Source organism: Monodelphis domestica, chromosome 1 (assembly GCF_027887165.1).
Source record: "Monodelphis domestica isolate mMonDom1 chromosome 1, mMonDom1.pri, whole genome shotgun sequence".
NCBI classification, from domain to species: domain Eukaryota; kingdom Metazoa; phylum Chordata; class Mammalia; order Didelphimorphia; family Didelphidae; genus Monodelphis; species Monodelphis domestica.
In genome coordinates, this window is record NC_077227.1 from 269,249,947 (window position 1) to 269,277,151 (window position 27,205).

At 39.3% G+C, this 27,205-nt stretch overlaps 1 protein-coding gene across 1 annotated transcript; it reads right to left on the reverse strand.

Moving 5' to 3' along the window:
- Nucleotides 1-164: 164 nt before the first annotated feature.
- On the reverse strand, nucleotides 165-27,205 carry DHRS7 (dehydrogenase/reductase 7). Its single transcript, XM_007472966.3, has 7 exons — nucleotides 26,897-27,205; nucleotides 23,348-23,500; nucleotides 21,580-21,686; nucleotides 20,133-20,372; nucleotides 13,735-13,857; nucleotides 12,448-12,663; nucleotides 165-338 (listed from the first exon to the last, which is right to left on the reverse strand). The coding sequence occupies exons 1-7, from the start codon at nucleotides 27,027-27,029 to the stop codon at nucleotides 237-239; spliced, it is 1,074 nt and encodes a 357-aa protein (XP_007473028.2). The 5' UTR covers nucleotides 27,030-27,205; the 3' UTR covers nucleotides 165-236.

The following is a 27,205-nucleotide window of genomic DNA, read 5'->3' on the forward strand; positions in this document are numbered from 1 at the left end:
CATATATTATTTCTTGCCTCTATTTGTTGTTTCTTACAGTTTACTATGTTCCATTACATTTACTTACATATTTGTACAATCTGTTGCTATGCCCCAGCTGATGGATATTTATTTGTTACCACTGTAAAAATGTTTGATTTTTTTAAACTCAAGAATACAAAACATAATGTTCAAAATCTTTATTGCAGTATATATAACAAACATGTGTTTTATGAATCAAGTTACAGAAATACAAACTACTCAAAGTATTTCTTCCATCTCTTCAGTGGGTAGAAAAACACTGGTATCTTTTCAGTTTGTTTTTTTCTCAATGGTTTAAAATAAGAGGAATCTGCATCCTATAATTCATAAATAGTTACATTAATCAAAAGTAATCATTCCACATTTTTCTCACTTCTGTCAATGATGGAGACATTTGGAGGTTAATCCTATAATTTTGCATGGTACTTACGGTCAAACTCTGTTTTATTGTTCACTGGAATGTTTGGAAGAGAAATACAATTTGGGACCCACAAATTTTTTGTTTTTCAGTCATTTTAGTGGTATCCAACTCTCTGTGATCCCATTTGGAATTTTCTTGGCAAAGATACTGGGGTGGTTTGCCATTTTGTTCTCCAGCTAATTTTTTTACAGCTGAAGGAACTGAAAGTGTATGAGATCAGATCTGAACTCAGGAAAATGAGGCTTCCTAATTCCAGGCCCAATACTCTATCCATTGTGTCACCTAGCTGCCTCAGAACCTACATAAATAATAAATCGATAAATAATATAAATAAATAAATAAAGTCTTGGCCAAAATATATTAAGATCAAGTCAAGCTCCTCAGCATCTCCTCCAAAAATAACACTTAAATATGTTAACCAAAAAAGAAGAAGAAGGAAGAAAGAAAGAAAGAAAGAAAGAAAGAAAGAAAGAAAGAAAGAAAGAAAGAAAGAAAGAAAGAAAGAAAGAAAGAAAGAAAGAAAGAAAGAAAGAAAGAAAAGAAAGAAAGAAAGAAAGAAAGAAAGAAGGAAGGAAAGAAAGAAAGAAAGAAGGAAAGAAGGAAAGAAAGAAAGAAAGAAAGAAAGAAAGAAAGAAAGAAAGAAAGAAAGAAAGAAAGAAAAGAAAGAAAGAAAGAAAGAAAGAAAGAAAGAAAGAAAGAAAGAAGGAAAGAAAGAAAGAAAGAAAGAAAGAAGGAAAGCAAGAAAGAAAGAAAGAAGGAAAGAAGGAAGAAAGAAAGAAAGAAAGAAAGAAGGAAAGAAAGAAAGAAAGAAAGAAAGAAGGAAAGAAAGAAAGAAAGAAAGAAAGAAAGAAGGAAAGAAAGAAAGAAAGAAAGAAAGAAGGAAAGAAAGAAAGAAAGAAAGAAAGAAAGAAAGAAAGAAAGAAAGAAAGAAAGAAAGAAAGAAAGAAAGAAAGAAAGAAAGAAAGAAAGAAAGAAAGAAGGAAAGAAAGAAAGAAAGAAAGAAGGAAAGGAAAGAAAGAAAGAAAGAAGGAAAGAAAGAAAGAAAGAAAGAAAGAAAGAAAGAAAGAAAGAAAGAAAGAAAGAAAGAAAGAAAGAAAGAAAGAAAGAAAGAAAGAAAGAAAGAAAGAAAGAAAGAAAGAAAGAAGAAAGAAAGAAAGAAAGAAAGAAAGAAAGAAGGAAAGAAAGAAAGAAAGAAAGAAAGAAAGAAAGAAAGAAAGAAAGAAAGAAAGAAAGAAAGAAAGAAAGAAAGAAAGAAAGAAAGAAAGAAAGAAAGAAAGAAAGAAAGAAAGAAAGAAGAAGAAAGGAAAGAAAGAAAGAAGAAGAAGGAAAGAAAGAAAGAAAGAAAGAAAGAAAGAAAGAAAGAAAGAAAGAAAGAAAGAAAGAAAGAAAGAAAGAAAGAAAGAAAGAAAGAAAGAAAGAAAGAAAGAAAGAAAGAAAGAAAGAAAGGTTCTTATGTGAAATAAAACTTATAGGGGATTGAAGTGATATTGGTCGTGAGCTGTGTTACTGATGTGATAAGGCCTTGAATTCTAGCTGTGTGGACTAGAAAATTTTTCTCTAAAAGATCTGGATTTTCTCACTAAGTGCAGCTCTCTCACAAGGGACAGCCCTACCTCTGGGGACCCCAGGGCAAGGGTAACAGATGTCAATATTAAATTCATCCTTGCTGAGATGTCTCCCTGAACTCTTCTTGCTCATGAGAAAGAAACTTCAAAGATTTCTGCAACTGATTGTTACAATCTTCCTACTTCTCTGAACCACACTGAAGGAATGTGCTCAATTGGTAAGATTCTTGGAAAAACTGGATGAGGATTCCAATGAGAATGATAAGCATACACTCAAAACTCCAGGCTTTAGGCAAAATGTCAGTCTTCTGTAGGGTTGTCATCTAGCCAGTTATGCCATCAACTGTATTGTTGTATTAAGAATAGCAGTTGGCATCTGCACATCCTACTTTTCTGCATCTCTGGCTGAGGGAATTATTAATGTCCGCTCTGACTTGCTAGAGTACAAATGTAATGTTTAATCACTTATAGGGAAGATAGATATATTTGACAAGAGATGAAAGACAGATTAGCTTATTTGCTGGGTTTCAAAAGTAATACTGATAACGAAAAACCAGTAAATGCCTAACAGACAGAATTTGTAGGCTGGTAGAAACACTAAACTTACAATGCAGACCATGCTTTTGATTCCTCACGTGCTAAGATGAATAAAGATTCATGTGAACACTGTATATAGGATACTCTTCCAAAGTTATGCCATCAAGTGAGAGATACAAATTTAAACTTATAAATCTAAATTTAAAATTTAAAGCAATACTTTAATGAAGGAGCTTTATTTGCTTTATTAATTTAATTAAATAAAAATAAATTTAAAGTAATATTTAGTTTTCATCTTTATCTTGCTATTGCCTTTGTTGAGTTTAGTCAAATTATTTATTTACATACTTTTGTGCATACAAATAAAGGGGGGAAAATTCTTGCCCTCAAACTGCTCCCAATTGAATAGATCTTACACTATCATAGTTATCCTCCTCTGGAAGCTCTCCAACTTATTGCCTCCCTTTCTACAATGGAGAGCACATAAGTGAACAAAGTACTCGAAGTGTGGTATGACTTGGGCAAGGTCCAGCAGGCCTATCCCTTCCCTAATCCTAGACATCTCACCTCAATTAATTCAGTCTAAGATTTCATTTGTTCAGTCATGGCTGACACTTACAGGGCCCCATTTGGTGTTTTCTTGGCCAAGATCCTGAAGTGGTTTGCCATTTCCTTTTCTAGCTCATTTTACAAATGAGTAAACTGAGGCAAGCAAGGTAAAGTGATTTGCCCAGGGTCACAAAGTCATAGTAAATGTCTGTGGCTAGATTTGAACTCAGGAAGATGAGCCTTTTGGATTCCAGGCCCAGCCTTCTGTGTACTATGGCACCACCTAACAGCCCATAAGATTTCATTAGCTATCACTGGGCTCAAACTGAGCTTGCAGGTCATCCTATATATATATATCCCCCACATCTTTCCCAGATGTCTCTAATTCTCTAAATTTGTGCTTGTAAAATCGATAAAGATGTTATTAAATTTCTTTGGAGTAGATTCAACCCAGTGTTCCAACCTGTCAAGACTATTTACCATGAACTCTGGCTTTTCTTTTCATATCAAAACCTTGAAATCCCTTTCCCCCTCCCTCCTCTATTCCAGTGTCTACTAATGGAGTAGCCATTCATCTCACCAAGGCTAATTCCTCCTCATTTTATCCCCTCCCCAACTCTCTTCTCCAGCAGATTGCCTCTGAATCATCTCCCCTTTCTAGTCTTCCATTTCCTACCACCCGGCTGCATAAAAATATGATGAAGCCTCCCTGTTCTTAGAATGCCTTCATCACATCCTTCCTGTCCTACCGTCCCCCTCAAGCTATTACTGTTCTATCTCTTCCCCTTTTCTCAGCCAAGCTCCTGAGAAAAGCACCTAGCATTGCCTCTACTTCCTCTCCTCTCACTAATTTCTCAAACTCTGGTTATCTGGCTTCTTGGTTGGAAGACCACATCACTCAACTGAAACGACTTCCTCCCGTGACTAATGGTCTCTCTTTTTTTTCCCCTTTAGAACATTTAAAAATTCTAGACTTAAAACACCAAAAAGAAATCTTTTTCCATATATACAGCATAATATAAAAGGAAGATTCTATATAAAGCTGTCCATCTCCATTTTATGCCACATCTATATGTGTGTAAATATATATGCATATAAATAAGCTAACAAAAATATTTATTACTTAATTATTTATTCTCTTTATTTATTAGTGACTTAACTATATTGCAGAGCCTCTATTATACAAAACTCAGCAATCATGCCTGTCAGTTCTTTCAATACTGTAGGAAAGAGTTCATCTGGGCTCAGTGACAATGGTGACTTCCACCCTTCAAGGGCAGCTAAGTGCTTTCTGACTATCTCCAGATTTCTCTTGGTGCACCTCTCTATGAGCAATTTTATTCTGTCTTTTGATCATCGACAGAAGAAACAGAAGCAAGTAACAGTTGAACAATGCCTTCTTTCATTTGTTTCTACTTTCCCATCCCCAAGAAGTAGTGACATTCCTTCTTTGGTCGTCCTCTTTTTGATGGTACAATTATAAACAATCAGTCTTTATTCCCACTCTCAGATAGCCCTTCAAAGCCACTTTTATTATTGTTCATAGCTTTTTCTCACCCATGTTGGCTCATTCAGGATTTTTTTCATGCCTGACACTATTCTTACAGAAGAGTCACACTTTTCATTCATTCTAAATCCTCTGTATTTTCTTCTGCTTTTTTTGTATGTGTTTAAAAAAAATATCAATGTGTTTTGTTTCCTGTATATGCAGAAAAGTTGCTTTATACAACTTTCCAGTAGCCTCCTCCACAGAATTGTTTCTCTTTCTGTCTTCAGAATAGAGACTCCCACATTCTCATAGCCTCACTTTCCATGGGATAATAATAGCTAATAGCTCGTATTTATATAGAACCTTAAGTTTTACAAAACACTTTAAAATATTATTCTGCCTTTTCCTCACCACAATCCTGGGAGGTAGGTGCTATTATTATCCCCATAATACAAATGGGGAAACTGAGGCAGACAGCAGTGAAGTCATTTGTCCAGAATCACACAAGCTAGTGAATGTCTGAAGCTAGATTTGAACTCAAGTATTCCTGACTCTAGATTTGAACTCAAGTCTTCCTGACTCTAGACAAGCAGTCTAGACACCTAAGTGGCCCCTGTGGGATCTTAGGCCATAGGACACTTCTTATTATCCCTCACAATCCTATGAAATCTTTTCTCCTCAAATCTAAGGTGCTTATCAGACTGTGCCCAGCTTTTCTTTTCTTTTCTTTTCTACCACAAATGCTAATATAGAGCCGTTGTTTCCCCTTCCCCAAGGTTTCCATTGATTTTCACTCCAGTAACCAATTCCTCCTATTAATGAAAATCATATTATGAATAGGAGTTTCCTTTGCAGATTTCTACACTTTTTAAAGGATGTAAATAATCTTCCAAACAAGCTAACATGATTTGGGTACATGTTTGGGGTTTTAGTTTTATAAGATTATTCACTTATAAAAAAGAGCAATATGGAAATATTTGGCTTGATAATATGTGTATAACTCGGACTGAATTTGCTTGCCAGCTCTGGAAAGGGAGAAGGAAGGAGACAATTCAGTAAACGTATGTGGAAATTTGTTATGACATGTAATTTGTGTTTGTAATAGATAAAAATAAAAACAAACAAACATGTTTTTAGAAGCTTTGCTTGAGGCAGAAAGAGAAAGATCTGGCAGATGGAAATTTTAAATTCTCCATGATCACTCTATTATTCTTTCATGCCAAAACCTCTTCCCCTCACTTTCTGTCTAGGAGGTCTTTGGGGCATTTCAGTGGTATCTCTGTTTCTGGCCCCTCTCCCAAAGGGATCTTCAGTTGATGCCTTGTAGTCAGCTCAAACTCAGTGTTTCCAAAACAAAACCTATTCCCTGCCCTCCCCAAACCCAATTCTTTTCTGAGGAAATTCTTCCAGTCACTCAGGTTCAAAAACTCCATCTATCCTCAACTCCTTTCTCTTTTGCATTCCACGTATCTAATCACTGGACCAACCTTATCTCTTCTCCACCGGCTGGTTTTCCTGCATCAAGTCTCTCCTACACTCCAAAACACCCTCCCCGGAGCAGGCAAAATGATTTCCCTAAAGCGTTTGCCCACTTTTCTAGTCACTAACCGCCATGGGCTCCCTATTACTTCTTTGAACAGCTCTGACGAGCATTTAAAGCTCTTCCCAGCTTGGCTCCTTTCTATATGCCTCCTCTACTTCCACATTTCTCCCCACCACATCCCCTGGAGTCTATTCAGTCAAGTCAGTTTACTAATTGCCCAGGTGGGAAGCCATGTCCTAGAAGCTTTTGTCCCAGCTGTTCCCTCGCTCCCCTCTAGGTGGTGCTCTCTCTGCCTCATCCTCCAAGCTTTTGTCCCAGCTGTTCCCTCGCTCCCCTCTAGGTGGTGCTCTCTCTGCCTCATCCTCTCTCTGCCTCATCCTCCAAGCTTTTGTCCCAGCTGTTCCCTCGTTCCCCTCTAGGTGGTGCTCTCTCTGCCTCATCCTCCAAGCTTTTGTCCCAGCTGTTCCCTCGCTCCCCTCTAGGTGGTGCTCTCTCTGCCTCATCCTCCAAGCTTTTGTCCCAGCTGTTCCCTCGCTCCCCTCTAGGTGGTGCTCTCTCTGCCTCATCCTCCAAGCTTTTGTCCCAGCTGTTCCCTCGCTCCCCTCTAGGTGGTGCTCTCTCTGCCTCATCCTCCAAGCTTTTGTCCCAGCTGTTCCCTCGCTCCCCTCTAGGTGGTGCTCTCTCTGCCTCATCCTCCAAGCTTTTGTCCCAGCTGCAGTTTTCTCCCCCTACACCACACTTGGAGCGCTCTCCCCTACACCTCTGGTTTCCTTCAGGAGGCTTAAATATAATAGCATGAAAGTGTCCTTTGGTCCCTCTAGAACTATGGTGGTGAACCCTCTCTGTGGGCACACATGCAGGTGCCCCCCACCACCAGAGTTCATTATGATAAAGCCAGAGGAGCTAAGGGTAAAGGGTAGGTGGAGCTGTTCCCCTCCCCCTCCCCACGTGCCTGAGGTCATTTCTCACATGACCCACCCCTCAGCCTAGCAGCCCAAAGGAGGCACTTTCCTCCTTCCCCAGTCTGGAGTAAGGGCGGGGCAAGGCACTGGGTCTCTAAAAGGCTCCAACATGGCGGAGGCTAGCCTTCCTTCTGAGGGCCACCAGGTCGATTCCCCTTTTTCTTCGTAGCCCTAGAGTTTAGCTCCGTTTGGCAAACAGCTGGTACTTCATAAATGCTAGTTGGGTGATTCTTTCTTTGATTATTCACTTAGTTCCTTTCTCTATTAACATAGCTTTTTATTAACTCTGGGCTTGAATACTGGCGTTGCTACTTGCTATCTGTGTGGCCTTGGGTGAGTGACTCTCAGAGGTTCTCCCTGGTCTGTAAAAAGAGCCCTAGACTACGCAACCAGCTCCCAGTCTCTGAGGCTGTGATCAGACTAGATACAAAGCGTGGTGTTTGTGACCCCTTGTTGCAAGCTTGCTAGAGTCCTCTGCTCCCCTGAAAATGTAGCGTGCAAGGGGGCAGCTGGGTGGCTCAGTGGAGACAGAGCAGGCCTAGAGACAGATAGCAGGTCCTGGGTTCAAATATGACTTCATACTTTCTAATTGTGTGATTCTGGACAAGTCACTTAACCCCAATTACTAGCCTTTATCCTTCCTCTGCAGTAAAACTAATACTTTAGTATTAATCCTAAATCAGAAAGTAAGGATAAAAAAAAAAAGAAGAAAACCCTTGTTTATAGCATCATATATATTTTTTCTTAACCTTCTATGTTACTATAATAACAGGGGATTTAGGCAAACCTGTGGGCTTTATTGTTCGGTCACTTTTTATTCGTTTCCAACTCTTTCTGACTACGTTTGAGGTTTTCTTGACAAAGAACCTGGAGCGGGGTGCCATTTCCTTCCCAGCTCATTTTATAGATAAAGAAAGTGAGGCCAAGAGGGTTAAGTGACTTGTTTCAGGCCAGATCAGAGCTCAGGTCCTCCCAAGTCCAGGCCTAGCACTCCCTTAGTCTGCAGAGAATTCTATGTACAGAATAGTACCTCCTCTTGTTCTCAGAACAGTTCTGTGGCATACAGCAAGCAATCCCATTTTAGAGATAAGGAAACTGAAGTTCCAGGACTTTATGTGACTCAAACTCCAACACTCAGAACAGTGTCTGGCCCTTTGTAAAGAGTTACTGACTGACTTGCCCATAATCACATGGTTCCCTGGCAGAGGCAGGATTCAAGCTCAGGCCTCTCCTGGCTCAGCCCAATGCTTCTGTGCATGTTGCCTCTCGTTTCTACTTCAATGCTCATCCTTTCCTTAGGAATGCTTACTTAGCTCTCCCTTTCTCTGCTATAAAATCAGGCTGAAGCACAGGCAGTTGGTGGTACAAGTCACTTTCGTATGCCTGGCCACCTTATTGACAGAGCCAGGACACTCCTAAGAAGTTCATAGCATTATAGTATTTAGAGCTGGAAAAACTCTTAAAAAGTCTAGGCCAGGGGGCAGCTGGGTAGCTCAGTGGATTGAGAGACAGGCCTAGAGACGGGAGGTCCTAGGTTCAAATCTGACCTCAGACACTTCCCAGCTGTGTGACCCTGGGCAAGTCACTTGACCCCCATTGCCTAGTCCTTACTACTCTTCTGCCTTGGAGCCAATATACAGTATTGACTCCAAGACGGAAGGTAAGGGTTTTAATTAAAAAAAAAAAAAGTCTAGGCCAGAGGCAGATAGGTGGACAGAGAGCCAGGCCTGGAGTCTAGAGGTCTTAAGTTCAAATATGGTCTCAGATATTTTGTAACTGTGTGACCTGGGCAAGTGACTTAACTCTGATTCTCTAGCCCTTGCCACTTTTCTGTCTTAGAATTGATACAAGACAGGAGGGAAGGGTTTATTTAAAAAAAAAAGGCTAGGCCAACACTATCATTTTAAAGATGAGAATACTAAGATATAAAAAGGGGAGATGTACTGAATTAGAAAAAAACGTAACAAAGTTCATTTGGAAGAACAAAAGATCAAGGATATCCACGGAAACCATGAAAAAACATGCAAAGGAAGGAGAACTTACAGTCCCAGATCTCAAACTATACTATAAAGCAGTGGTTATCAAAACAATTTGGTACTGGCTAAGAGACAGAAAGGAGGATCAGTGGAATAGACTTGATGTTAGTGACCTCAGCCAAACAGTCTATAAGCCCAAAGATCCCAGCTTTTGGGACCAAAACCAGTATTTGATAAAAACTGCTGGGAAAACTGGAAGACAGTGTGAGAGAGATTAGGTTTGGATCAACATCTCACACCCTACACCAAGATAAACTCAGAATGGGTGAATGACTTGAAGGTAAAGAAGGAAACTATAAGTAAATTAGGTGAATACAGAATAGTATACATGTCAGATCTTTGGGAAAGGAAAGATTTTAAAACCAAGAAAGAGCTAGAAAAAACAACAAAATGTAAAATCAATCATTTTGATTACATCAAATTAAAAAAGGTTTTGTACAAACAAAACTAATGCATCCAAAATTAGCAGGGAAGCAACAAACTGGGAAACAATCTTCATTACAAAAACCTCTGACGGGGGCAGCTGGGTAGCTCAGTGGATTGAGAGCTAGGCCTAGAGATGAGAGGTCCTGGGTTCAAATCTGGCCTCAGACACTTCCCAGCTGTGTGACCCTGGGCAAGTCACTTGACCCCATTGCCTAGCCCTTACCACTCTTCTGCCTTGAAGCCAAATGGCTCCCAGATGGAAGGTAAAGGTTTAAAAAAAAACAAAAAAAAAACCCTCTGACAAAGGTCTAATTACTCAAATTTATAAAGAGCTAAACCAATTGCACAAAAAAATCAAGCCATTTTCCAATTGAAAAATGGGCAAGGGACATGAATAGACAATTTTCAGTTAAAGAAATTAAAACTATTAATAAGCACATGAAAAAGTACTCTAAATCTCTTATAATCAGAGAAATGCAAATAAAAACAACTCTGAGGTATCACCTCACACCTAGCAGATTGCCTAACATGACAGCAAAGCAAAGTAATGAATGCTGGAGGGGATGTGGCAAAGTTGGGACATTAATGCATTGCTGGTGGAGTTGTGAATTGATCCAACCATTCTGGAGGGCAATTTGGAACTACGCCCAAAGGGTGCTAAAAGACTGTCTGCCCTTTGATCCAGCCATAGCACTGCTGGGTTTGTACCCCAAAGAGATAATAAGGAAAAAGACATGTACAAAAATATTCATAGCTGTGCTCTTTGTGGTGGCAAAAAATTGGAAAATGAGGGGATGTCCTTCAATTGGGGAATGGCTGAACAAATTGTGGTATATGTTGGTGATGGAATACGATTGCGCTCAAAGGAATAATAAAGTGGCGGAATTCCATGTGAACTGGAAGGACCTCCAGAAATTAATGCAGAGTGAGAAGAGCAGAAACAAGAGAACATTGTACACAGAGACTGATACAATGTGGTACAATTAAATGTAATGGATTTCTCCATTAGTGGCAATGCAGTGATTCTGAACATCTTTGAGGGATCTAGAGAAAGAACACTATCCACATTCAGAGGAAAAACTGTGGGAGTAGAAACACAGAAGAAAAACAACTGCTTGAATACACGGGTTGAAGGGATGTGGTTGGGGATGGACACTCTAAATGAACATTCTAATGCAAACATCAACAACATGGAAATAGGTTCTGATCAAGGATACAAGTAATACCCAATGAAATTGCACGTTGGCTGCAGGGAAGAGTGGGAGTGGAGGGAGGGAAATTATTGTAACCAAGGAATAATGTTCTAAATGGACTAAATAAACTTATTCAAATGGATAAAAAATTAAAATTAAAAAAAAGGGTCGATGATGACTTACCCTCAATTACTTAGCCCTTACCATTCTTCTACCTTGAAACTAATACATATTATCTTTTCTAAGACAGAAGAGTTTTTTTTTTTTAAAGGCTAGGCTAACACTATCATTTTAAAGATGAGAATGCTATGGTGTAAAGAGGGGGGCTGTCTGTTTAACCCCAACTATTTAGCACTTACCACACTTCTGCCTTGGAACTAATATTGATCTATTCTAAGACAGAAGGTAAGAGTTTAAAAAAAAAAAGAGGGGGCCCTGACTTTCTACACAGACTAACCCAGATCTACCAATTCCAGATCCACTAGGGAAGGGAGCAGGAGGGAAGGCAGTGAGAACAAGGTTAAATTGAGTAATACTGTACTACTCTTCCCAGATTTAATGTCATAAAATCAAAACTAAACATTACAAATGGAAGAGATCTTAGAGACCACCCCTCTCATTTTATACATAAAGAAACAAGAAAGGCCAATTTGGACAACATTAAGGGTATTATTGATATTGCAGAGAAAGAACTATAACAGAGAAAGGGAATTAGTACAGGAATTCATTTAGGGACAGTTTGCAATAAGTCAATAGAAAAGGATGTAAAGACAATATTTTTTACTACTTTCTAGCATGTTACCCAGGCATACTCTACACCGGATTACCTGAAAAATTCTGTTTTAAAGAAATATCAGAACATATTCTCACCAGACCCAGGCATTAGTCACCTATGTATACAGCATGGCTGCTATGGAATGAACTCCCCTCCAGAACAAAATATTGGCCAACCGCCTATATGCGCTACTACCCAGACAATACTCCTGCGCCTGATGGAACTGTGTTGTCCTGATGGTTGAGAAATCCCTCTATTGAGCTGGCCCAGACCTGCAGCCATATCCTCACCCCCACCCCCTGCACTCTCACCTCCTCTCCTGGCTCAGAAAGCAAACCCACTCCATCACTGCTTCTGGGAAAAGCACGTCAATTGACTAAACAATGACTTCACACCACTCCTGTGATTTTCTGGTTATGAAAGTCCTTCTCTCCCTCTCCCATTAGACTATCCCTGGTTCAGGGTGGCCACTTAACAAATGTTTTTTTACTTTTTCATTCAAGAACCAATGAACATGACGCAGGAAATGGCTATAAAACCAACATGCTGATTTTTACAGGACATGTGTACATGCATATGTATATACATAGAGGTATGTAGTCCATACACACATATATATACACATGTATGTGCAAAATAGGAACACACACGATCTGATGGTAACCTATGACTTCGTTACTACTGGGAATTGCCAACAAGGAAATCTGTTCTGCCAATTTAATTAATTCATTTTTGAGAACTGCGCAGGGCACTGAGGATTTAAATTATTTGTTCAAGTCACCAAGTAAGTAGGGGTCAGATTTAGGATTTGAACCCAGGAGATAGACAGATAAACATGAAAATAATAAAACTTGAGAACCATCAAATTCTTTGTATTCTTCCACAATGCTATAGGGGGGAAAAAAAAAATATATATATATAAGACCATACCACTCCATTCTTAAAATTTTCAATTCTTCTGTTGGCCAGCTTGTTTGTGAGCCACCAGGCCCAGGTCGGGGCGTACTGCCAGATATAGCAAACTGTCAAAAATGGTTGTTCTGAAATCCAAACTTCTTTTAGATCATTGGCGATGGAGATCAGCATCAAACGAACGCAGCGACTGGTCGCCATCTTATGCTCCTGACTTCCTACGTTCTCTAATTTCTGGAAAATTTTTAAAAAATTCAATAATTAAGTAGTCATCCAAGATTAGTTATTTATTAGGTTCTATATATTGTACACAGGCTATTTATTTTCTCAGTCATGTATGATCAATTGACCTGTGATAGGGCAAACCTGAAATGGTAACAATTTAATAGGAAGCTAAAAAAAAAGTTCCTGTAATAGAGTAACATTTAAATGTACCCCTTAGCTGGGTAGTTCAGTAGATGGAGAGCCAGGTCCAGACACGGGAGGTCCCAAGTTCAAATCTGGCCTTAGACACTTCCTAGCTGTGTGACTCTGGGCAAGTCACTTAACCACCATTGCCTAGTCCTTACACAGTATTGATTCTAATGTGGAAGGTAAGGGTTAAAAAAAATGTACCCCCTCCCTGAGGGGGGCAATGCTCAATGCATTGAGAACCAGTCTTAGAGCAAGGAGATCCTGGATTCAAATCTGTCCTCATATACTACCTACTTATGTAACCTCTAAGTAATTCACTTAATCCCCATTGCCTAACCTAAATGCTCTATTGATACACTGGTATTTATTCTTAATCCCCATTACCTAACCTAACTGCTCTATTGATACACTGGTATTTATTCTAAGACAGAAGATAAGGGTTTATAAAAATAAAATGTATTTCCTGTGAAATTTCATGTGCTCACCTTCAATAGAATATCAAAAATAGTTAATATTTTAAATTAATTAAAATTCATTTCTACTTAACCTAATCAAGTCAACACTTTTCTTAGATGCCCATATCTTTGGTTTATAAGTTGAACTCAAAGTTAATCAATTAATTAGTTTTAGCTTTGTTAATTTATAAGGATATGTCTGATTATATTCCTTAATTGCCTTAGCACTCAGGACGAGATAAAGAGATGAACCAAAAGCAAGTAACAAAGCTACATAGGAGAACTGGCATCTCTGATTCCAGTTACATTTACAAGCCAGGGCTGGAGTTATAAAATATTCAAAAGTATATCTAACCTAGTAAAACTTCCCGTCTACTTCTATGAAGATAACAATGATACTTATAACTCACATTTTCCTAAATGCAAAAATTCTTACCTTTGAGATGTCTTCAGTAAAGGCGTTATGTACAATGTTTGACTGTACAGGTCCAGGACAAATATTTGTAACGGTTATCTCTGGATATGTCGTAAGTTCAGCTCGGAGACAATTGAAAAACCCCTGACAGAGCACCCCCAAAAGATGTTTTTGTTATTACATATAGATACAAGAATAGTTTTCTTTAATCATTTATAAATCATAATCCCATCACACCTCTTTTACCATAATCTGCTCTTTAGACAATATGTAATAAAATTTCACATTTTAAAAGCAGCAGAGAACTTTTTAATGCTGGATCTTGGGTCATCTAGTCCCACCTGCAAACCAATGCAGAAATTCCTTTAAGAACATTCCTGACAAGTAGGCTTTTGGCTTCAGAATGGGCACTTCCATGTTCTCATGAGACAACCCATTTCAATTTCAGTTAAGCGTAACTTTTAAGAAGTTCTGCTTCCCAATGAGAGGATGCCCTCCAATTGGGGAATGGCTGAACAAATTGTGGTATATGTTGGTGATGGAATACTATTGTGCTCAAAGGAATAATAAAGTGGAGGAATTCCGTGGAGACTGGAACAACCTCCAGGAAGTGATGCAGAATGAAAGGAGCAGAGCCAGGAGAACATTGTACACAGAGACTAATACACTGTGGTATAATCGAACGTAATGGACTTCTCCATTAGTGACAATGCAGTGATCCTGAACAACCCGGAGGAATCTACGAGAAAGAACACTATCTGCATTCAGAGGAAGAACTATGGGAGTAAAAACACAGAAGAAAAACAACTGCTTGATTACATGGATCGAGGGGGATATGATTGGGGATGTAGACACTAAAGGAACATCCTAGTGCAAACATCAACAACATGGAAATGGGTTCTGATCAAGGACACGTAATACCCAGTGGAATTGTGCGGCAGCTAAGGCAAGGGTAGAAGGAGAGGAGGGAGGAATCGAATGTGATTTTTGTAATCAAGGAATAATGTTTGAAATTGATCAAATAAAATAAAAAAAAATTTTAAAGTTCTGCTTCCCTATAAATTCTACCAATGCATTGATCCTAGTACTTCCTGGAGATAAGCAGAGTAAGCACTTCAAATAATCGAACCAATCAGTAAGTGCTTATGAAGTTCTTATTAATTGCACCTATCAATTTATTAAAAGCATCTAGTGCATTAGGCACTGTGGATACAAAGAGAAAAGTGAGATAGTGGCTGTCCTGGAGGAATTTACAATGTATGCTAGCAGGGGAGACAAAGCCTACAGGTAGATGCAAGATAATCTAGGTAGGGAGAATAAGGTATCAATAGCTAGAGGGAGCAGGAAAGGTCTCCCATAGAAAATGGTGCTTAAAATCTTCAACAGAAGCATTTATATTTGATTCTAAAGGTAATCAGGAGCTACTGGGGTTTACTGAAGAGGAGAGTGATGTGGTCAGATTTGTGCTTTAGGGAAATCATTTTAGTGTGGAGAATGGTTTGGATATGTTGGTGTAGTGGCAATGAAGAATTAAGGATAATGCTAAATTTGTAAGCCTGGGAGAACTGGAAGGATGCTGATGCCCTCAACAGAAATAGAGAAGAATGGAAGAGGGGTGGCTTCGATAATGATCCAATACCCAAACTCTATGGGAGTTTGATATAATCTAGTACAACATGTCTAATAAGTGTTTCGTGGTATAACAGTTCAAATTAGTTTCTCTGCTAAAAGTATTATATTTTATGAGGTTTATTAAAGATTATTAGAATTAAGAATTAGAGGAAATACAAAATAAGAAAAGCATGTGCCTAGGCACAACCACTTACTCTACATCTTGCCTGCTAGGTAGAGCAGTGTGTGCTTAGAAGCAGAAGCAGGGAGAGGTCAAGTAGGCGGTACAGTCAGTTTAAATACCCATTGTGTTCTCGCACTCAGGTGAGAACTAAGGGAGATTATAGGGCATTCTGGGAACTAGCAAGGACTTCTGGGGATTGAAGTCTGCGGTTCAAATCTCCATTTTTACAGTGGTGTGGGATTAGAGCTCAAGAGGCCTAAAGTCAGACATCTAGGAATACCTAGGAATCTGGAATCTCCTTCATAGAAACCATCATTAAACCTGTGTGCACCAGTGAGGTCACTGAAAGAATAGAAAAGCCAGTGCTCATGTCCTCCTCTAGACTGTCTTTTCTCCAACCAAATTTCGAGTTCCTTCCAAAAATCTCATCATGCTAGTTGCCCTTCTTTGGACATACTTCAGCTCATCAATGTTCCTCCGAGAGTCAAGTGTACTTATGTGTTATGCATTCACTCAATCAGAAACGATCTTGTGAATTCATCATGATGCAAGGAAGACTTATGGTGAATTTTAATAATCACATCTAACTGTAATTAAAAATTAAAAAGGAGACTCCTACTTTCTTAAAACTATGGTATCACAGAGATGGGTAGGTGTTTCAGGGGATAGATCAATGGGCCTATAGTCAGGAAGACCTGAGTTTGAGTCTTGTCTCAGACACTTGCTAGCTGTATGACCATGGACAAGTCATTTAACTCTGTTAACCTCAGTTTCCTCATCTGTACAAAATGATCCAGAGAAGAAAATGGCAAACCACAGCAGGATCTTTGCCAAGAAAATCCAAAATGGTATCATGAAGAATCAGATATGACTGAAACAAGTAGACAGCATTAAAAAAAAACAAAGAAAATGCCAGCATCTGCTGTGTGTGTGTAAAAGAGAGAAATAGGAGAAGGAAATACTGCCCAACAGAAACTGACATTGTGGCAGAGATGACTCTCCTCTACTTCCCTTTCTCATTTAGCAGTGAATACTTAGTTTCATCAAATATTTCATCTAGGTTGTTAGGGGGCAAATCATGAGTTTCAAAACAAACAAACAAAATTAAATGATGGGCCGCTTAATTCATTTTATAAATCCCTCTGAAAGCCAGAGAGACATAAAGCCACTGTCATTTGGTTAAAAAATCATGTGGAATGAGCAGAAATTCTTCTCCAATCTGTGCTTCTCTGCCTAGTCCTATTTAGTCCCATCATCTACTATGAAATGCTTTATCATGAACATTCAGAACATTACAGGGATGGTATATGACACCTGCAACCCTAGTGGACAGACTGAAAGACATCCTCATCCCATTCTCTGCAGTATCTTTACAGTTAACAAGTTGTGACCAAATCCTTCAGTTTAGCCTATTGAGACCTTAAGGTGGTCAAGGGGTTGGGATTTGGGGCATCCAAAGAAGAACACCATAAATAAATAGCATCATTTTTGTAGAGGAGTAGTATTGCTGTAGTATTGCTACAATTCTTTGATCTATTATCTCCTTAAAGAACAACCAAAGCTGGATTTGGAGTCGAGTGCTGTTGTTGAATTGATTAGTTGTGTCCTCCTCTTCATGACCCCATTTCGGATTTTCTTGACAAAGATACTGCATTGGTCTGCCATTTCCTTCTCCAGCTCATTTTTCAAATGAGGAAACTGAGGCAAAATAGGCTTATGTGACTTGTCCAGGGACACACAGCTAGTAAGTGTCTGAGGCAGGATGTGAACTTAGAACCTCCTAAATCTAGGTCCAGCACTCTATCCACTCTGCTACCTAGCTGATCCAGTGTATCTGGAAGTCTGAGTACCTGGGGTCAAATTTTGCCTTTGCCACCTATAAGCCCTTAAGCAAAATACTCTCTGGGTCTTATTGTTCTTCTCTATAAAATGACACAGTTGTATTAATTCACCTCTGAGTTTCCAGCCAGCTTGAGATCAATGACCCTAAGTTAATTTCTTTATTAATTTTGGGGAAGAAAATTCAAAGTATTTTTCCTTGCCACATAATTTCCATCTGCTAGTGGCCTGTGAGCTGGCACAACTCTAAACCTCTACGATAAAAGGAGTCACTACAACCAGGTGAGATTGTTAACACCTCACTGAAGAAACCCTGGCATTTAAATAACCTCCAGGGGAGATCTTTATGGTTTCTCCTGTTCAGAGTAGGAGGAAATAGAGAGTTTGCTTTTATACTCATCTGTACCAATAAAGAACATGCCTGTTTTGGGTCACTGCTAGGATGGAACCTTGTTCTGATGGCACCCCTGACTGCTGGAATCAGGGCAAGAGCATATCGGAGGAGGTTTCTCATTGCCCATCAAATGGAGGGATTAGACATTGATCCCTGGGGTCCCTTCTAGCTCTAAGCCCCAGGATCCTAGGATCTGTGTTTCTTTTCTTAAACCTTGAGGAAAGTAGAGAGCCAGGCCTGGAGATGGGAGGTCCAGGGTTCAAATCTGGCCTCAGACACTTCCCAGCTGTGTGACCCTGGGCAAGTCACTTGACCCCCATTGCCTAGCCCTTACCACTCTTCTGTCTTGAAATCAATATTTAGTATAAATTCTAAGAAAAAAGGTGAGAGTTTTTTTTTTTAAGTCTGAGGGAGGGAGATGGGTGGTGTATTTCTTTCTGTTCCTGCTGGTACCTAGAAAGGAAATAAGAAATCTGGGAGGGATGAAGACAAAATCTAAAAATACTGCCTATCTTTAATAAGTCAATTCCAATTCTTGGAATGTGAAACAAGCCTAAACACTCATAATCATATTACATTTAAATCATTATCATTGCTCTTTGATATTTGGATTAAGTGAAAAAATTATGCAATGGTTTCCATGATTCAATGCTTCTAGGGCAATATTTTGTACTCAATTTACTTCATACAAACAGTATACTGAATCACCTATATGTATGAATGCTGTTTGCCATGGTAGAATGAAATATCTTTAAAAGCAGGGATCATTTTTTTGAAACAAAGAAAATTACTAAAATATTTAAAATAATATAAATATAAATTTAATTTAAAAATTTTAAATTATTAAAGTAATTAAATTCTGGCTGATCTTTCTCCTTTGGTTTTGTTAGAGAATTTTTTCTGGATCTCTTCTTAAAATCAAAGCTGATCTGAGCTGGAAGGACATCAGAGATCCTATGATTGAATGCCTAGGGATAGCTAAGTGGTGTAGTGGATGGAATGCTGGGCCTGGCACCGGTAAGACTTTAGTTTGGATCCAACCTCAGACACGTTAGGCTGTGTGACCCTGGACATATCACTTAACTTGTACCTGCTTTAGTTTCCTCACCTGTAAAATGGGGATAATAAAACCTACTTCCCAGAGTTGCGGTGGGGAAAATATTTGTAAAGTCCTTAGCATATTAAGATATATGGAAGATGTTTTAATGAATAAAGGGTTTATTTCTTTCTTTACCATGTGCTCTCTGCACTGTTTGTCCTGATAAAATATAACTTCCTTGAGGGTAGGAATCATATTGTTTGGCACACAGTAGATGAACACAATTCTTATGGATCAATTGATAGACCAACAGACCTTCCTCTTTGATTTTATAAGAGAATTTTACCTGGATCTTTCCTAAGGATCAAGACATCTAAGAACTGAAAGGGACACTGAGAGATAACCTAATTAAAAATTCCTTCATTTTCCAGATGAGAAATCCAGGTCCAGAGAAGTGACATGATGTGTACAAGGATTTGTCCTCATATTGTTAGATGCCAGGTTCAAGATTCTTTCCATGAAAAAGGGTTCTCTTTGCCCCTTTCACATTCAGGTAGTATAATTATTTGGTTTTTTAAATTATCTCTCTAGTATTGGATAAGAAGTCCTTTGAAGATAAAGATTGTGTCTTTCATCTTTGAGGCTCCAATATCTAATTGGGACCATATTCACTTTAGGTATTTTATAAATTGTTATTGAATGGAATTGGAAATTTAGCTTTATTACCATCTTGAAAATGACTGTCTTTCCCCTCAAAGCAGTCACAGCACAGGCAATAACCTGCCATTTTCTTTTAAAAAATTATAATTCAGTTGTGAGATCCACACATACATAGATATATACACATACATATAAACACATGGACACAAATAGATATATGCATATATACATATGTGTGTATATATATGTATATACATATATATGTGTGTGTGTGTATATATATAATGTCACACTTACAATCAATCTCTTTTACAGTAACACTAACTACAAATATGAACTAACTTTTCCAAACCACCAACTTGGACATGTTTGACTGCCACATTCCTCTCTCAATCACTGGCCAGCAGGGAGGAAAAAGGTGGGCTATGGTATCCTGGGGTCAATTCTGAATATGACATATTACCTAAGTTCAAAATAACTTACCAGGAAGGCAGCTGGGTGGCTCAGTGGATGGAGAATCAGGCTTAGAGACAGGAGGTCTTGGGTTCAAATCTGACCTTAGACACTTCCTAGCTTGGCAAGTCACTTAATCCCCATTGTCTAGCCCTTACTGCTCTTCTGCCTTGGAACCAATACACAATATTGATCCTAAGAAGGAAGGTAAGGGTTTAAAATAAAACAAACTAACTTACCTGCAGAGCATGTTTGGTAGCACAATATCCTCCAGCAAGGGGGGCTCCTATAAAGCCCAAAATGCTGGACACAGTAACAATTTTCCCTTGCTTTCTTTCCATCATGTGAGGCAAAACACATTTCGTTAAGGAGATGGTACCCAGAAAGTTAAGTTCCATTATCTCTTTATAGACATCCAGGCTTGTGTCCTTAAACAAAGAACGCTGACTCCTTCCACCATTGTTTACCAGAATGTCAATCTTGGGTTAAAAAAATTATAAAAAGACAAAGTAAATACATTAATTGGAAAGATTTTTCATTTGAAGATTACTATACTAAAATTTTAAGTAAGACATCACAATTCTAGTAAAGAACCAAAAAAAAAGTAACTACTTAATAACTCACAGATAAAATTATCATCCACATCCCTAATCCATAGGCTCCATTTACAAATCACTTATAGGTAAATGAGATGGCAAATTAGATAGAGATCTGGCCTGAGAGTGAAGAAGACCTGGGTTCAAATCCAATCTCTAGACCCTTAGTAGCTTTGCAATCCTGGACACAACGTCTCTCAGCATCAATTTCCTCATTTGTAAAATTAGGATGATGATAATAATAGTACCTACCTCCCAGGACTGTTGTGAGGAAAAAATGGGATATTTTATAAGTCCTTTGAAAACCTCTAAGGCACTATATAAATATATAAATATGTCGATATAAACAGAAATTTTTTTTAAATATATAAAACTATTATTATTATAAGCCCTTCAGAATTAAAAGTCCACAATTCTAAAACTGACAAAGGGTAATCAACAAATGAATTAATTTTCATAGAAATCATTTATGTATACCATGTGTATTACTACTCATTGTTTTCAGTTGTGTCCAACTCTTCAAGCCCCCATCAACTATACTGTCCATGGAGTTTTCTTGCTGAAGATTCTAGAGTGGTTTGCTATTTCCTTCTCCAGACAAAGAGAGGTTCAGTGACTTGACCAGGGTTACACAGCTAGTAAGTGTCTTGAGGTCAGATTTGAATTTTTGGAGATTCCTGACTCCAGACCTTGTTTTAACCCCTGAAGTATTTAGCTGCCTCCTGCATACATTAATACATACCTTCTATAAAGAAAGCACAATGGGGCAAGAATGAACCAGCTCTCACTCCTGTACCATAGACCTAATCCTACCTATGGTTTAAAAAAATGTTTTTGATTCATAAAATCATTCCTATCTTTCTGCCCCTTACCATGCCTTCTTGCCTGGGGCTATTTCTTTACTTTATTACTAAGTCTAATTATGTAGCATTCACAGTTTCTGCAGTATAAAGCTGGCAACATTTTCATTCATATTTCAGAAACAAAGGATTTTGAAAAATGCTGAAGCAAAAGTCCAACTAACTGACTCTCCCTTGTAGGTTGCAGTTACTTTTTAAAAAAGACAATGTCAACTCAAAATGCAACTTACGTGGCCAAACTGTTGGAGAACTGTTTTTGTGGCCTCTTGATGTGAACTTCTGTCAGTCAAATCAAGGGGTAAAACAAGGATATCCTTTTCTTTCAAGTTGCTAATCTCTAAATGAAGAGTTTGAAACACCTAAATGATGGCCAGATCACTGCTTGATCACATTCCCAACAAAACAACTCCATCCCACCCTTAAAAAAATGCACAGCACTAGGGTGCAGTTTTCTCTCAGTTTCTAAGAGGTGTCCAATATGTATATCTTCGGACGGTAGAACAGCCACTTTATTGGGAAAATATATTGCTTGGATTAGCAAAGAGTGGGATATACCATTTCCATAGGCAGAAGTCCAGCAGTGGGGGATGAAGAAATCATATGGAAGTCCAGACTCTATTATTAAAGTCTGATGAGGATGAAATCAGATTCAGGACAACCCTATGGAAAACACAAAAGTACTACATAGTTCCTATTTGGCTCCAAAAAGTATAGTGTTTAACACGAGCAAGACGTCCCAATCAATTTTTCAGAGAATATTCTCTGCAGAGGTATTTGTGAAATGCAGCAACAATGTTTGAAAGGGAAGGAGTAACAGCCAAATGACCCCAAGAGGCTCAAAGAATAATAAACTGTGAAGGCAAATAAGCAGCTGGCATCCAGATAAGTGTGTGTTTCCGCTTGCTATCAGTTAAGATCAGGGTCATTTCTGCCAGGAGAGGACAATAGAGAACTTACTGATGAAAACAAAAATGATAGCCAGGTGGTTCTGAAAGAAACTTAGAGGTCTAAGAGGAATCAAATGTTGGATTGTGATTGGTGATCTTTTACCTCTTATAGACCCACAATTTCTGATTTGGCTTCTTTCACTACTAATTCTCAAACTGTATTTTTGCAAATCTCTGAAATCATTCTTTTTTCCTAGAAAGATTGGGAGGATCTGATAGAATTGCATAGGAAGCCCAAAAAGCATGCAAGTTTTCATAGTGGCCAGAAAGAGTGGTAAATAAGGCAAAGTAAGAATTGGCCATAAAAGATTCTTTGACCCTACCTCACCGTTAACTTGTCAGCCTCTTTTCAGGATGAGCACATAAGTCAAGCAAGTTGAAGAAAGAATTTTAGAAGGATTGATTGAATACAATAGAGTTCTTTCTGTCTTATCACCAAAGCAAGAGTATGCTTACAGATGGAACAGAAACGTTTCTAAGAAAAAATCTGAAATTCTCAGAATTGGGAGCTTGAATTTTCAATAATATTAGCTAAGTACTTGTGACAGACTGACTTACCTTGACACTACTTTAAGGTGTTGTTAGAAATATTTATTATTATTATTATTATTACTGTTATGATTACCTCTGGTGGACTATCTCTTTACTTTGTAGAGTATGAGTTCTAGGGGGCAAATGCATAAGAAAGAACCAAAGAGTTCTGAGGAAAGAGAAATGAATTACAGATAGGGAGGGGAGGATCAGGCAAGACCATGTAAGTGTGCAAAGTATAACAAAGTATGGGGAATGACGTTAGCAAGGTGGCATCATGGTATGACATGTGTAACTGCTCTGGTTGGAACCCAGAGCACAGGGACGGGATGAAGGGGGTAGAGAAGAATGAGATGGTAAAAAAGGCAACATTTGGGTCCAAGCACTCAAATCATGGATGGGGGAACCCTCTCTCACAAAAGAAAAAAGATTCTACCAAATTGTCAAAATTGTGTGTGAGTTTAGACTTTGCCTAGAGCAGATTCATGTATAAAGGAAGTACACTGGCAACTTTACTTACCGAGACATTTATTTTTCACCCTTTCTAGTTCATTGGCTCTTCTGGATGATAGCACAAGGGATGTTCCCAATTTAGACAACTGGTAGGCAAGTTCCTCACCGATTCCACTTGAGGCTCCAGTCACCCAAACAACCATATCAGACAACTCCCATTCTGTTCAAAGAAAAATGGGGGAAAAAGGAGTATATTATTATGTTAACATGTAAATGAATGATAAAAACTCTATTCCACTCTCCAAAAAATAACTGTAACACAAAAGACAAAGGCATCACCTACAAGGAAAATATAAAAATCAAGTCTTCAGAAAAATGTTAATGTCATGTTGAATGATGAGGCAAGAAGGCAGAATACAGGAAAATTGTAAGGGAAGGGATCAAGGACACAAGTAGAAGTTTTTGGCCTTAGGCAAGAAGGATCATATCTTTTATCAGAGACTAGGGCAAAAGAGGAGAGAATTGGAGGGTTATTTTGAAGGTTTTAAGGTGCAGGATGAGGATAAAAAGGATAACTTTTATTTTTTTTAATAAATTTAATAAAACAGGATCCTTTGCTGAAAGAGACTTGGGGAGGAGATGATATAAAAAGAGACTTAAAGGAGATAGTTAGGTGATGCAGTGGATTGAGTCAGGCCTAGAGACAAGAAGTCCTGGGTTCAATTCTGGCCTCAGACCCTTCCTAATTGTGCAACCCTGAGCAACTCACTTAACCCCCTTTGCCTAGCCCATACTGCTCTTCTGCCTTGGAACCAATATACAGGCAGTATTGATTCTAAGATGGAAGGTGATAAGGGTTTAAGAAAAATAAAAACAATAAGTTGGTAATAACTGGTGTGGAAAATAGGGAGTCAATTAGGGAAAATTATAAGGTGGTTGTGTGGCAGTAAAGGCCCAGTTAAGTAGCAAACTTTATTGTGTGGCTAACTCTAGTGGCACAAATTTAGGAGAGCAGAAGGGGAGGGTAGAGGTAGCCAGAGCTGGGTGATAATAAAGCATGAGCAATGGATAGAAGAAGGAGGCAAGGGATGGAAGAGTAATAATAATAGGCAGTGTATAAATGAACTGACAGACTCTAGCCAGTACTTCACGTCTATGTGGTGGGGGAATGAGACAAATCTGAGGAGTTTCTTGCATTTGGAGCAAATCATTAGGCTTGAAAAAGCCCAAGTACCAGTTGAGGTTCTGACAACAAGAGGTCTGGGGTTCTGGACCCTGGTTCTGGTCAGATTCCTGGAAATGAGAGTTCTTAGGTTGGCGAGAGAGGCAGTGAAGAGGGAACACTGTCCTCAGTGGGCCCTGGGCGAGGAAAGGGAACTCTGTGAGTTGTGGCTGTGAATCAGGGCAGAGAACTAATATATTACAGGCCTGTGGGGACTCGTAATGCAAATCCATGCCCTGAGCAGTCTGAAGCCAGAGACGTGGCTCACAGGAAGACACAGTCCCAGATCCTTCTCCAGAGTGGTTATTGCACCCCTGTTCCTCCCAGGAATGTTCAGTGGAACTAATTCTCCACTTCCTGACCTGTGGCAAGGACCTGCCCCTGACAATGCAAAGAAAATTAAAGGTTGATCCCCACCACTCCAAATTTGATCTGACTCAGATGTTCCTCAGTCTGACATTGATGCCTCAGATGATATTTGCTCTGCCCTACGTAGTTCAGAAAATTCTTGTGGGAATAAAATGCAATACATGATGCCAAGTATTTTGCATTATTACCCAACACGGATCAGGAGAAGTAAAATGTTGTCAGTTCAATCAGATAAAAGGAAGGATTTATAATCTCCCAATAGGCAAATCCATTTACCACTCTCAACACCCAAGACCTGAGAAAAACACACAGGACAAAAGTGAAATCTTTCTCCTATTGATAGATGGTCCCATGAAAGGAACAGCTCAGCCAAGCTCACATTTTGTCATCTATTCTGTTTCTCTAATGCTATTAAAGTTGTGTTAAGACAGTGAACAAGATAAAAGCTACCAGTCTAACTTCAGGGGACTATTAGAAAGGCTTTCAAAAATGCTCAATCAAAATGGGGACGGTCCTGTTTGTATGAAAATATTTATAGTTGCTCTCTTTGTGGTAGCAAAGAATTGAAAACTAAAGGGATGTCCCTCTTTTGGGAAATGGCTGAACAAACTGTAGTATATGATGGTGATGGAATACTATTGTGCTCTAAAGAATGATGAACAGGATGATTTCGGAAAGAGCTGGAAAGACCTAGGTGAACTGATGCAGAGTGAAATAAGCAGAACCAGAACATTATACACAATAACTGAAATGTTGTGGAATGATCAATGTGATAGACTTTGTTACTAACAGCAATACATCCAGGACAATTCTAAGGGACTTATGAAAAAGAATGTTATCCACCACCAGAAAAGGAAATGTTGGAGTAGAAAAGCTGATGGAAGTATATGATTTATCACTTGTTTATTTGGGCATATATTCAGGAAATGTAAAAAAAATGCTCAAACACCTGTTGGCTGGAAGCATGGCTCTACCTTCGCTATTAGAATTCAAAGGCCCTTGGGGTGGATCATTCATTTTTTCCCACTTATTTTGGGTAAGGCAGAAAGAGCATGGATTGGGAAGTCGGAGATTCTTTGTTCAAATCTCATCTTTCACCCGTGGGATTGGGGCAACTCACAGATGTATGCAGAGAGGATGTTAGAAAATGCAAACTAGGGGGCAGCTAGGTGGCTCAGTGGATTGAGAGTCAGGCCCAGGTCCTGGGTTCAAATATAGCTTCAGACACTTCCTAGCTGTGTGATCCTGGACAAAACACTTAATCCCCATTGTCTAGCCCTCATCACTCTTCTGCCTTGGAACCAATACATAGTATTAATTCCAAGGCAAGGGTTTAAAAAAAAATGCAAACTAGCAAAATGAATTGCCTTTCTCTGAACTTCGTAAAAAGGATATTTGCATAACAAAGTATGAAACAGTAATATCTACGGGCACCCTGGGCAAGGTTTACTAAGCATAAAGGATAAACGACCCTCATCTTTCACATCAAGTTAAGTAAGTGGGAGTAACTCCTTGAGTTTGCAGAATAATAAGCTTTCTGATGCTAAGGAAACCAGAATGGGATGAAGAGCAGGAATGACCAGGGGAGGGGCCATCCCAGATTGATGACTTGAAAGCAAAAACTCCACCCTCTAGCCAAACAATGGGGATTCTCCAGTCTGGAAACTCTTCCCCATCTGGATTTGACTGGAGGCGTGTCCCAAAACAACAGGCAGCGAGTCCAAACCCCCAGCGCGTTCCTTCCCAGCCAGAATCCAGAGCTTCCCAGAAAGTCAGAATCCCCGATCTCTCCTCCCTTTGGAGAAGGGTTGCCCGGGCGCTGCACAGTCCTGCTTTCTGGCTCTGCCAGGAAGCGCCAGCCGCTCCACTCGGAACTCTTCCAGCTCTGGGAAGGATGCTTTTATTCTTCACTAGAAGCAGGGCGGAGGCCGCTCCCCAGCCACCAAGGGAGGCCAGCAGCAGCCACCCCCACCCCCGGAATTGAGTCACCCGCCAGTCCCTACGGCGCCCGAGTAAGGTCCTCACCTGGCCGGCGTCCTTGCCACTCTGCCCACAGCAGAGTCAGGTCGCCGTCCGCCCGCACGAAACGGACCAGCTGCACCCCTAGGTAAAGGAGCACGCAGACCAGCAGCAAGGACAGGAAGAGGTCCCAGCTCATGCTCACTGCGTCTTGCTCAGCTCCCAAAGAAAATGCAAACGTAGTGGCCGCCTCCCTCTTTTCCTGGGCTCTGGCCGAGCAATCCGGAATCAGCACAGGCGCAAATCGATAAGCTACTTAGCCCCGGGACCTCCACAAGACTCTAAATATATTTTCTCAAGCCCCGCCTCCTGCCC